This window comes from Hypanus sabinus, chromosome 28 (assembly GCF_030144855.1).
Source record: "Hypanus sabinus isolate sHypSab1 chromosome 28, sHypSab1.hap1, whole genome shotgun sequence".
Taxonomy (NCBI): Eukaryota; Metazoa; Chordata; class Chondrichthyes; order Myliobatiformes; family Dasyatidae; genus Hypanus; species Hypanus sabinus.
In genome coordinates this window covers 34,087,082-34,100,720 of record NC_082733.1, presented here as the reverse complement: position 1 = coordinate 34,100,720, position 13,639 = coordinate 34,087,082, and the positions used below count along the sequence as shown (strand labels likewise).

Below are 13,639 nucleotides of genomic sequence, written 5' to 3'. Positions count from 1 at the left end.
TACAAAAAAAAATTGTTCCTCTAGATCCAATGCAGCACCGAAAAAAACACAATAATATGAAGAGTGCAATAATAAAAAACACCGAAATATAAATATATTAGATAGCTTATAGATTGACTGTATGTACATAAAGTGACACTATGTACAGCAGAGTCTGCACATAATGTACCTCTGACAGGAAATGACAAAGTGCAGGGTGTAGTGGGGTGTATTAGTGGGTGGAGGTGTTGATCAGCCTTACTGATTGGAGAAAGTAACTGCTTTTGAGTCTAGTGATCCTGGCGTAGCCTCCTACCTGATGTGATTTGGACAAACAGCCCATGAGCAGGGTGGGTTCGTGATACTTCCGGCTTTTTTCTGACACCTTTCTGTGTGTGTATACACACACGCTTAACAAAGGGGGACAGTGTTGGTGATAGGCTGGTGCTGGTGATGCATTGGGGAGATTTGACTAACCATTTTAAGATTGAAGTACTTGAAGATGATTCTGACAGTCCCAAGAACATTGCTTATAAACACCCCAATCCTGGTGTTTGAGCATTATTGGCATTACTTGTGATAGGAAGACACCTTTGGTTCATGTCCAATTTTTTTTTTGTTGTCTAAGAAACAACTTAATTTGATGGATGAGTATTGAAGGAGATGAACTTCCAGGAATATGGGGAGAAGGTCAGTGTACTAGGATGAACTAGATTGCTGTCAGATAGGGATTGTAAAAACTTAATGGACTGAATGGCACCCTGATAAAATTACTCCTTGACTCTGTACAGAATAAACTCACAAAAGCAAGGAATAGGAAAAATGGGGAAGAAAAGAAACTTCAACCACTGGACGAGCTGGTAAATTAAACCATGCACACACTGATTGAACTGTTACTTACAGCTGGACTGACCTGCTGTCTAGTTTGGTGATCTCACCAGTCTGGTGCCTTCACGGGTACCCTTCCTGTGCATCAAGGTAACCATTCTTGCAACAGCTGTCTTTGCTGTGAGGCTCAGTCTCTGTGATTGACCTTAGACCTTCTTGACCAGGTGCCGGCAACCTCTTGAGCCGAAAAGACGACCCAGAGCACCTGAATGAGCCTGTCCGTGTAGAATTGAGGTCTGAGTGGGAGGGCAATGTTGCTGCGTGGCAGCACCATTGTAGTCCTCTTCTGAAGTGGATGGTAAAAAGCCCGTAGGTGATGGGATCCAAGACTGTGTTGAAGAGACCAAAGATGAAGAGGATGTGACTCAATGCATGTGAGACCCTTCCTTCAGAAAGCATTTCTGGGGAGAACCAGTACCAGAGTCCCAGGAGGTAATAGGGTGTCCAGCAAACGATGAAGGAGGTTACAATAATGATGCTCATCTTCAAAGTTCTTAGGCGTGCCTTTGGTATATTGTTCTTTGACCGTCTTAAATGCACTTCCGTTGCAGATACTGGAAATGAAAAACAAAACAAACTAACATCTTCATCTCAAAAATATTACAGATTGAAATCAAAAACTTGCACCAAGAACTTTGTTCATTTTACTTTTTCTCCCTTCCTTTCAGGCATGTTGACTTAGAGCATAAGATATAGGATCAGAATTAGGCTATTCGGCCCATCGAGGCTGCTCCACTATTTCATCACAGCTGACCCATTTCCCTCTCAGGCCCAATCTCTTGCCTTTTCCCCATAACCATTCATGTCCTGAATGATCAAGAATCTATCAACCTCTGCCTTAAATATCCCTAATGATGTGGCCTTCACAGCTGCTTGTGGCAACGAATTCCACAGATTCACCATTTTCTGGCCGAAGAAATTCCTCCTCATCTAAATGGATGCCCCTCTATTCTGAGGCTGTGCCCCCTGGTCCTAGAGTGTCCAACCATAGGAAACATCCTCTCCACATCCACTCTATTGAGGCTTTTCAACATTTGATAGGATTCAATGAGATTTTCCCTCATTCTTCTGAGTTCCAGTCAGTGAAGGCACAGAGCCATCAAATGCTCCTCATATGATAAGCCTTTCAATCCCAGAATCATTTTCATGAACCTCTTTTGAACCCTCTCCAAGGCCAGCACATCCATTCTTAGATAAGGGACACTAAACTGCTCACAATGCTCCAAGTGGGGCCTCACCAGAGCTTTATAAAACCTCAAAATTACATCCTTGTTTTTATATTCTAATCCTCTCAAAATGAATGCTAACATTGCACTTGCCTTCCTCACCACCAACTCAATGTGCAAATTAACACTTAGGGAATCCTGCACAAGGATTCCCAAGTCCATTTACACCTTCGATTTTTGAATGTTCTCTCCATTTAGAAAATAAGCTATGCTTTTATTTATTCTACAAAAGTGCATGACCATACACTTCTTGACACTGTATTCCATCTGCCACTTCCTTGCTCATTCTCCTAGTCTATCTAAGTCCTTCTGCAATCTCCCTGCTTCCTTGAGCCTACCTGGCCCACCAGCTAGCTTCATACCATCTGCAAACCTGGCCACAAAGCCATCAATTCCGTAATCCAAATCATTGACATATAATGTAAGAAGAAGCAATCCCAACACCGACCCCTGAGGAACATCACTAGTCTCTGGCAGCCAACCAGAAAAGGTTTCCTTTATTCTCAGACTTTGCGTCCTGCCAATCAGATAATGCTCTATCCATGCCAGAATTGTTACTGTATTATCATGGGATGTTAACTTGTTAAGTGGTCTAATGTATGGTATCTTGTCAAAGGCCTTCTGGAAATCCAAGCACCCAACATCCACCAATGCTTCGTTGTCTATCCTGTTTATTATTTCTTCAAAGTATTCCAACAGATTTTTCAGGTAAGATTTTTCCATGAGGAAGTCATGCTGACTATGGCCTAGTCTATCATGTGCCTTCAAGTATCCTGAAATCACATCCTTAACAATCAACTCCAACATCATCCCATCACTGAGGTCAGACTAACTGGTCTATAACTTCCTTTCTTCTGCCTCCCTCCCTTCTTGAAGAGCGGAGTGACATTTTTAATTTTCCAGTCATCTGGAAGCATGCCAGAATCTAGAAAGATCATTACTAATGCCTCCACAATCATTCCAGACACCTCTTTCAGAGCCCTGGAGCGTAGTCCATCTGGTCCAGATGATTTATCTACTTTCAGAACTTCCAGTGCCCCAAGCACCCTCTTCCTGGTAATTGCAACTGCATTCCCTTCTGCTACCCCCCACCCCCGACACTCTTGAACTTCCGGCACACTGCTGGATACTTCCACATTGAAGACTGATGCAAAATACTTCTTCAATTCATCTAGCTCTCCAGCATTGTTTTCCACTGGTCTGATTTGATGAGGACACAGCAGCCGCTGAAATCTGAAACAACGTGTAAAATGCTGGAGGAACGTAGCAGGTCAGGCAGCATCTAAGGATGGAGATGGATAGTCAGCATTTCAGGTCAAGACACTTCACCTGAACCCAAACCCTAACTCGGATGTATGCTTTCTTTTTACGCGTTGGCTGTGTGCTGTGCTGATGAAGATTGTGGGCATACTATGTTGGTGGCTGGATGTGTGGTGACACTTGTGGGCTGCCTCCAGCACATCCTCAGACTGTGTTGGTTGTTAATGTAAATGACACACTTCACTGTATGTTTCGATACACATGTAACCACTAAGTCTAATCTTGAATCTTGAACTCAGTCCAGATGAAGGGTCCGAACTTGAAACGTCATTTGTCTCTATTTCCCTCCATAGGTGATGCCTGACCTATTGATTTCCTCCGGCACCTTGTTTATTGATGTAAAATTAATGGTAACTGTCCATGAAGTAAACACTCCTTATTTGTGCTTTTAGACAGTAAATATTAATCAGTCACTTGACTTACTAAAATTAATCCAAATTTGATCCTGTCCTGACCCGACGTCCACAAATAATGTTTCCCAATCAAGTAACTAGCTGCCAATTACTTTGATTTTTCTTTTCTTATTCCAGAGACATTGGCAATTATACTCACTTCATCCCCTGAAATGGACAAGCCACTGACTGAAACAAAAACCTCTCCGTCAGTTGGGTCGAAAATAACATCACAGTGCACCCCAGGGTATTTGAAAGTTCAATGTATAAGGAGAGGTAAACTATCAAGGCAGGACCCAAGACTGCGAATCTCTGCAAATCCGCTAGGGAAGACAATGCCCCACTGTTTGTGAATCCACAAGTCCTCTGGAGGCAAAAGATGGCTTTCCCTAATGTTGGAGGAATATGTGTGGGCATGGGTGGGTGGGATGTTTGGGAGAAACGGGGGTTGTCATGGTGCTGTTGTTTTGTAACTTGGTATGTTCTCCATTGTAGTGTCTCTGCTGTTCCCGCCATTTGTGGGCATGCTTCATTGGCGTCAGGACATGTGGTGACGCTTGTGGGCTGGCCCCCCAGTACATCCTTAATGTGCTGGTTGTTAGCACAAATGACACACTTCCATGTATGTATCAGAGTACATGTGATAAATAAAGCTGAACCTGGCTCAAACATAGAGCCGAGTGGGTTAATTAAGCTGAAAGGTGAGGATAAAATTGAAAAGTCTGGAAGGGAGATCTGAGTAAGTTAGGCATTTCTGCAGATTGGGAATTCTGAGAATAAGCCATTAAACAAAAGCTGTGAAATGCGTCTTCATCTAAATCCAGTGCCCATGCAAGGAAGAGGATGAAACTGGTGATAATGGGTGTGTAACTTACAGTTTTCCTTGGCCATCCTGTTTGATATCTCCATCAGAATCCGGGTGTAGCACAATATCATGATCATCAACGGCATGAGAAAGAGGAAAACAAAGGTAAACATGTTGTAGGAGGTTTCTTGCCAGTGATGCTTGAAACTCCCAACTGTGGTACACTGTGTGAAGTTCTGGGGTTCATTAATGGTTACAGTATGGAACAGGAGAATCTGCAAAAGAAATTATACATTCAGTATTCCGTAACAAGTTCATGTAGAGTACCTATATCTCTGTGCTGCTTTCTGCACTGCCTTGCTCGCGATGTTATTTGCATATTGGCGGCACAGCAGTGAAAACGGCATGCAGTTTCAAACTCCAGGGAGTGCGCATCCCGCTCAAACCACTCATGGCCCCAGAACTCATCTTGCACAGTGAGGAAAGCTCACCAATGCCTTTACTTTCTGAGGGGGGGGGGCGGTGAAGGGAGCTCGACTATGAAAACCTAAGCTCAGGCCCTTCTACAGATGCTCACTAGAGAGCAACCTAACATGCTTTTTACCTGCATGGTACTAACACTGCCCTGGGGCGGATAGGAAGGCTCTACGACAGGTAGGCAAAACTGCCCATTGGATCACCATTACCTGCCTAGGCACCATTAAGGACATATACACAGAAAGATGCCAGAAAAAGGCCAGCAACATGAAGGATCTCAGCCGCCCTCCACATGGACTCGTCATCCCGCTCCCAGCAAGGAGTCAACGTACCATCCATGCCAGGACCACCAGATTCCAAAACTTACTTTCCTCAGCAGTAAGGCCTCAACACCTCCCGCTCACCAACCCATCCCACCAAGCCCCCTACCGCCACTACTTTATCATTTCCTGTCAGAGTCACAACATTCAGTCAATCAATGTACAAAGTAAATAAGCTATCTTATGTGTTTATTGTGTTCTTTAAATTTATTCTTCATTTTATTGTGTTTATTTTGTGCTGCATTGGATCCAGATTAACAATTATTTTGTTCTTCTTTTCACTTGTGTACAGGAAATGACATTAAACAACCCTGAAATTTGAATCTTGAATATTGCTATGCATAGCATATCCTTTCTCAGGTAAAGGGCCAAAACTGCTCGGGAAACTCCAAGTGTGGTCTGACCAATGGCTTATAAGGACTCAGGATCATGTCCTTGCTTTTATATTCTGGTTCTCTTGAAATATATGCTAACATTACTTTTTCTCCTTCCTTACCACTGAATCACCCTGTAAGTTAACCCTTTATGGAATCCTGCACGAGTCCTCCCAAGTCCCTTTACACCTCTGATTACTGGGCTGAATGGTTTGATTCCGATCATATATCTTATGGTCTTATGAATAACCTCGTAAAATTATTACTAACACACTACTGAAAATGTCACCAAAACATATTTCTAGTACATAGAAACCTAATTAACCTCAACTAACAGCTGGTGAAATACTGTAAATTCTACTGCATCATCTGCAACAATATTATTTGATACCCATGAGAACTGCTGCAATATTTAAAGGTAATGCTCTTTAACACATGCATGTGATAAGAGCAAATTACATTTGTAAGCACCTTAAAATTCAGCTCACTGCTTCTTCTGGGATTTTTTTGTGTTGTGCGCATATTAGTTGCTGTGTTTTTCCACTTCATGACAGGGTCTAAACTCATTCAGCAGGATGCTGTGAAGTGGTCTTTACAATGGTGGGTTTGTTTACTCAGGATAACGAATGAGGTAATATGCAATAGTTATCTGGTTCTCCTTCAGTTCAATTCAAAGAGTAAATCATTTACGATTTTTGCAGAATTAAGGTGCAGTATAGTGGTCTGGATGGAAAGAAACATGTCAAGTGCAGATGGCAATTTGCAAGTCTTGCTATAATACTTGTGGTTCTGAAATATTACATGCCATCAAAAAAAACCCATTATTAGGTAAATACTCTGTAACTACCAGCAAATAAGCTTTCCCTTCCCAGTGCTGAAAAAGTCTTCAATTTTGTTTTCAACATGAGCTACTGACGTGCTGAGCAATTTTGTTCAGCTTCCATAGCATTGAAAGCAAAATCTGAATACCAGTTTTCAATGGACACAAATCTTCTATTGATTACGTTAACCTCTTTCACTGCTTAAATAAGGATCTCCAGGAACATGACCACTTACAACAATACACTCAGTGACAACTTTATGTGGTACCTCCTGTCCCTAATAAAGAGGTCACTGAGTGCATCACAAACATAAGAAAATCTGCAGATGCTGGAAATCTAGAGTGACACACACACACACAATGCTGGAGGAACTCAGCAGGCCAGGCAGCATCTATAAAAAAAGAGTAAACAGTCGACATTTTGGGCTGAGACTCTTCATTAGGACTGGTAAAAAAAATTGAGGGCCAGTCATGGTCTGCAGTAGCCCATCCATTTCAAGGTTTAATGTATCATGCATTCATAAATGCTGTCCTGCACACCCTGTTATAACATGTGGTTATTTGAGTTACTGTCGCCTTCCTATCAGTTTGAACCAGTCTGGCCATTCTTATAACCATATAACCATATAACAATTACAGCACGGAAACAGGTCATCTTAGCCCTTCTAGTCTGTGCTGTCCTATTCTCCATAGTCTCACCTAGTCCCACCGACCTGCACTCAGCCCATAACCCTCCATTCCTTTCCTGTCCATATACCTATCCAATTTTTCTTTAAAAGACAATACCGAACCTGCCTCTACCACTTCTACTGAAAGCTCATTCCACACAGCTACCACTCTCTCAGTAAAGAAGTTCCTCCTCATGTTCCCCCTAAACTCTTGCCCCTTAACTCTCAACTCATGTCCTCTTGTCCTCTTCTTCCCTGACCTCTCTCATTAATAAGGCATTTTCACCCACAGGACTGCCTCTCACTGAACGTTTATTGCTTTCCGCACCATTCTCTGTAAACCCTAGAGACTTGGGTGTGAAAATGCCTGGAGATGAGCAGTACCAATGACTCTTAAACCACCCTTAAACCATAGCAATTATTCCAGTCAAAATCACTTAGGTCACATTTCTTCCTCATCTCATTGTTTGGTCTGAACAACAACAGAACCTCTTGACCACATCTGCATGCCTTTTAAGCAATGAATTGCTGTCATGTGATACGCTAATTAGCTATTTCCATTAATAAACAGGTGTACAGGTGTGCCTAATATAGTCGCCACTGAAAATGTCACTCTCAACGAAAATAAGTATCTCCTTTACTTCATGAATCACTTTCACTGCTAAAAAAGGGTTGTCTAGGAACATGACCACTTATAATATTTCAGACAGCCAAGGTTGAGGTCACATTCTGTACCCATGTATACATTAGAAGACACTTGTCACCTGTCACATAGTCATTTACCTGAGCCTAGCCTTTTGGTTTTGCAGTCTGAATTCCCCCTTGAATTTTTCCTCGGTTATCAGTTTTATGTTAATTTATCGGGGAGAGAGAACTAAGTAAGGAGAAGAATGGAGAAATGATACCCTAGAACAGGGATTGTGTTTAAGGTACAGTTAAGACCGTAAGGCATAGGAGCAGAGTGACCATTTGGCCCATCGAGTCATTTTCATCATCCCATCATGGCTGATTTACTATCCCTCTCTACCCATTCTTCTGCCTTCTCCCTGGAATCTTTGACACTCTTACTAATCAAGAACCTATCAACCTCAGCTGCAGAGTTCCTCCAGCATTTTGTGTGTGTTACTCTGGATTTCCAGCATCTGCAGAACAGCTGATGTTTAAAATTCCTGGACCTGATCTCTCTCGACCACTTGTCCTTCCTAACTTGCTCTCTTTCAAAATTAAGTGTGAAAATCAGGGTGAATACCTAGCGTTTTGCCCAATGGCAAGGCACAAACACGGTTAAATGTCACAGGCTTAATCTATTTGTTGTACCATTTGTGTTACGATGTTCCCTGCGGTGAGTTTCACTCCTGATGCGTCTGAAGTGAATTCTGATCGCGGGAAGCCAAGCTGTTGACAGGAAATGCTTTTTGGTTTAGCTAGTTGCTAATGCAGTGAAACAGTGTTTTCAGAAACTTGTTAGTGCAGCAATTTCAACAAACTATCTTTAATGGTTCAAGATGATTTGCTTGGCCAAATTCTCCTGATAATCAACAGGAATGGACTGTAAGTTTGAACATGTAGCATAGAACATTACAGCACAGCCAAGACCTTTTCTGTTATCCTGACCTTTTAAGACCATAAGGCCATGGGACATATGAGCAGAATTTGTCCATTCAGCCCATCAAGTCTGCTCCGCCGTTGAATCATAGCTGACTTATTATCCCCCTCAACCCCATTTTCTGACTTCTCTCCATAGCCTTTGATACCCTTATTAGCCAAGAATTTATCAACCTCCACTTTAAATATACCCAATGACTTGGCCTCCACAGCCACCTGTGTCAATGAATTCCACAGGTTCATCAGCCTCTGGCTAAAGAAATTCGTCCTCATTTCTGTTCTAAAGGGGACTTCCTTGTATGCTGAGTTTTGTAACCTTCTGAAAGTTCAGTCCAACTCTTCCCTCCTACAGAGCCCTCCACCTTTCTTTCACAAATGTGCCTATCTAAGAGTCTCTTAAATGTCCCTAATGTACATATCTGCCTCCATCAACTCTCCCACAACAGCATTTTCCACACGTACAAACACGCTGGAGGAACTCAGGAGGTCGGGCAACGTCCATAGAAACGAGCAGTCAACGTTTCGGGCCAAGACCCTTCATCAGAACTGAAGAAGGAGGGGGCAGGGGCCCTATCAAGAAGGTGGGGGGAGGGTGGGAAGGAGAAGAAGCCAATCAGAGGAAAGATCAAGGGGTGGTAGAGGGGAAGCAGGGAGGGGATAGGCAGGAAAGGTGAAGAAGGAATGTAAGGGGAAAGCACTGTGGGTAGTAGAAGAAGACAGAATCACGGGAGGTGATAATCAGCTGGAAGAGGAGACAGAGTGAAGGTAGGATGGGGGAAGGGAGAGGGAGGGAATTACCGGAAGTTGGAGAATTCGATGTTCATGCCAAGGGGCTGGAGACTACCCAGACGGTAGATGAGGTGTTGCTCCTCCAGCCTGAGTTTGACCTCATCGTGGCAGTAGAGGAGGCCACGTATGGATATATCCGAATGGGAATGTGAAGCAGAGTTGAAGTGGGTGGCAACTGGGAGATCCTGTCTGTTGTGGCAGACAGAGCCACATTTTCCACACACCCACCACTCTATAAAAAATCATGTAGTATGTAGACTGTATTTTCACAGTGTCACCTCGTTGGTATGCATTTTCCTTGGATTGTTCACTTTTTCTAATTGTTTGTCTTTGGACTAGCTCTGGGTTTTTGCTTTGTTTTGCAGGTGTCTCATTTTGTATCATAGAAATTGTTAAACTCTCTTTGTATTTATGACTTCTATTCAACCTGGGATTACTTAATTAACACGGTCTGGTATTGTAGTTGTTCACTTTGGGAATTATCGCTTTGTCTGGACACTTGTTACCCCATAGCAATCACTTTCTGCTGCGAAAGCTGGTGGAGCATTGGAATCAAGTCCGTCCCCCCCCTCCCCCCCCCAGAGGTACTGGGCTGGGTGAAGAAAGATTTTGACGAGTAAAGAACTCGACGCTGGATAGCGTGGCTTGCAAAGTTCCTCACCGGCCAAGCAGAATTGCCACTACCGTATCAGTACTGTATTAGTTTTGTGTGGTTTTCTTTGTATTTTTATATTGCATACGCAACTGGTCGATACATAAGTGTGTGGATCAAAGATTAAATGGAGATTGTAATGGCAGGACCTGACTGTAAAGTCATTCATTTTGTTTTAAGACCCTCTTCTGGCACTTAAACAGATAAAGGAATTAAAACCCAAAAAAGTATTTGTTGTCCTGAGTGTATACTTTTCCCCAGGCTACAGCATTTACCTGATTGCTATGGAATTCCTCTGTGCTTCAGGATGTATTTTGGTGGGGTGGGGGGGGTGGTGGCATGCCAAACCCTCTTTGTTGGTCATTGTGGTTCCTTGTCAGGTGCAACTCTAACCGAGTTTGTCTTGTATCATTTAAGTTCATTAACATCCTGTGCAGTTTGCCTGAGTTCTCATTGGTGTTTTGTTTTCTAGTTAGTCTCTGTGATAAATCTTTAGTTTTGTTTAATTTGCTGAAGTCTCTGTGATTCCTGCACTTGAGTTTACTAGTGACCCTCATAATACCTCTGACATCCCCCCTATACTTTCCTCAAATCATTTTAAAATTATGCTCGCTTGTATTAGTCACCCTTGGAACAAGGCTCCGGTTGTCCACTCTACCTACACCTCTTATATACCTCTATCAATTTTCTGAAACAACACAATAGTTATATTATTTATCAATTAACCTTAAAACCATTTGGATATAGGTACTCATTTGGTACTCATATAGGTAACCATTTGGATATAGGACAAAACTTGGGCCAGAATTCACTTCCACAGGGATGAAGATCAAAAGCAGAACAGCTCTCTCACCTGGGGCGTGGCCAAGGTGCCACTTAGTAGCCAAGCCACAGTCAACATGACCTTATTCCTTTTCTTAGCCTCACTGATGCCCAGGGGGTTTAGAATGGCTGACTGGCGGTCGATGCTAATCACCACAGTGACAAACGCGCAGGAGTACATGGCCATCAGCTTGAGAAACATGAGCAGCTTGCAGGCGGCGTCTCCGCCCTGCCACTGCACGGTGATATTCCAGGCAGCGTCAACCGGCATCACGATAAATGTCACCAGGAGGTCCGCCACCACGAGGTTGACGATCAGAATTCTGACGTGGGATTTCCTCTTGCGGTTCCGACTGGTAACCCACAGCACGCCAAGGTTGCAGAAAGCAGAAATGGTGAAAATGAGGATGGTGATCCCCACTCTTACTTTAGCTGCGCTGGAGAAGACGGGAAGTTGAAAGTGAGGACCGATGCTTTTGTTACACCAGTGTCCCATGGCAGTAGCCATATCCGTACCATTATAGTCACAGAGAAGGGTCTGATAAAGGAAAGGACTGATGAAAGCATCGACACTAGCATTCATTATAGATACTGGGCTCTGAACAGTGCGGTGGATACCTGTTCGACGGGATCAAGTTCAAAGGCAATGCTCAGAGTGGCAGGATATCCTCTCGACCTTGAAGATGGCAGGGTGCATTATTCCATATGAAGGTTGAACCGAGATTGTATTCCAGCCTGCAAGTCAAACAAGACGCTTGTTACACACCGAGCAATGAAGGGGAGATAGGAGATTCTGCTTGTTCTGACACTGGGTGTCAACATTCCTACTCCATCTTGAATCAATAGTGCCAGCTGGGAAGGTTGGGAAGCTGGGAATATTGCCTCTAGATAAAAGTATCCTTACCTTTTGCAGTAAAAGCATGTGAGTGGGATTCCTACACAAATATTCAGTCCCTGGTATTTTTTTTTTGGTGACGTAACTCCTGAGCGGTGCCAATGCCCTGGAATCAGAACAATAGACTAATCCCTTAACCGGATTAAAACACAATAAGATTAAAATATACACCCTTCGAGGTTTCAGGATGACTCAACGTACTTGACAACCAGAAAAAATATGAAGTGCTGGAGGAATTCAACTTTTGAGACTGATGCAGGATCCAGAAACAACCACCTGTCTGTTTGCTTCCGTGGATGCTGCTCGGCCCGCTGAGTCAGCATTTTGCCTTTTTTTTGCTTCTGCAATCCCTTGAGTCTCCACAGGTGACAACCAGTTGAGGACTTCTGAAGTACAGTTACTAATATTGCAAAGAAGACAGCCAAACAATATGTGATGATAGGCCACAAAATCAATGCGTTAATCAAAAACTCAAATAATAACTTAATGTGACTGAATGGGGCACTATGGTAGAGCAGAAGTTCCTATTTACTAACTTACTGCCTGTTACAGTGCTGGTGTTTAGAGCGTCAATGAAGGCCCTCCATCTCTGTTTGTCCATAACATCCCACATCGATTATAGAAGAACTCTTCATTACTGTTTCCATAACTATTGTTTTTTACCGGGCAGGGTTTGTTAGCCATGAGCCAGAGGACCAGTGGACCACTCTTAGTCTGGCCTCTACCCTTTGACCAATTTGGCATGGGTGACCCTACCATGAGCCAAAACCCAAGGCCCTGACTCCAGCCAACATGGCTCTCTGTGTCATTGAGGTATGCATGCCTCCAAACCCTGTGACAAGGCTGTGGTCCTCTTGGAGGTGCGTAGCAGATAGCATGATGCTGCTACAGCTTGAAATGTCAAAGATCGGAGTTCAGTTCCGGAGTCCATTGTAGGATATTGTATATCCTCTCTGTGGAATGTGTATTTACTCTCCGGGTGCTCCAGTTTCCTCCCACAGTCCAAAGACATTAGGACTGCTAGTAGGTTAATTGGTACATTTGTACATTGTCCTGTGATTAGGTTAGGGGTTGCTGGCACTAAGGCTCGAAGGGCTGGAAAGACCTATTCAGCACTATCTCAAAATAAATCATCAGTCTAAACATTGGTAAGGAAACCAGAGAGAATTTTATGATTCCTTTGTTCTAAGTGTCATGTGATCTTTGTATAAAGAACACAAGGAGCCTTACACTTAATAACATAACCAATCTACTGAGAGTTCGAACACAATGAACCACAGCTATCTGAGGATAAGTGTCATATTAACACAGATAAAACGCTGGAGAAAACCAGCGGTTCAGGCAGCGTCAATGGAGAGGGAAAAATGCCGATGATTCAGACCAAAACTCTTTATCAGGACTGGAACTGAAGGGGGAAGAAGCCAGAATAAGAAGGTGGGGTCAGGGAAGGTGTGCAAGTTGACAGGTGAAAGGTGAAGTCAGGTGAGGAAGAAGGTGTGTGGGTAGGGGAGCTGGGATGAAGTGAGAAGCAGGGAGGTAAAAGGTAGAAAAGATAAAGGGCTGAAGAAGAAGGAATCTGAAAGGAGAAGAGAGTGGACCAGAAAAGG

General features: G+C 43.2%; 1 protein-coding gene across 1 annotated transcript; it reads right to left on the bottom strand.

Moving 5' to 3' along the window:
• Positions 1-214: 214 nt before the first annotated feature.
• Positions 215-12,319, bottom strand: LOC132382361 (gonadotropin-releasing hormone II receptor-like). Its single transcript, XM_059952481.1, has 5 exons — positions 12,234-12,319; positions 12,042-12,138; positions 11,169-11,872; positions 4,681-4,885; positions 215-1,421 (listed from the first exon to the last, which is right to left on the bottom strand). Exons 3-5 carry the CDS (start codon positions 11,718-11,720, stop codon positions 931-933), a joined length of 1,248 nt encoding a protein of 415 aa, XP_059808464.1. The 5' UTR covers positions 11,721-11,872; positions 12,042-12,138; positions 12,234-12,319; the 3' UTR covers positions 215-930.
• Between the last annotated feature and the right edge of the window lie 1,320 nt (positions 12,320-13,639).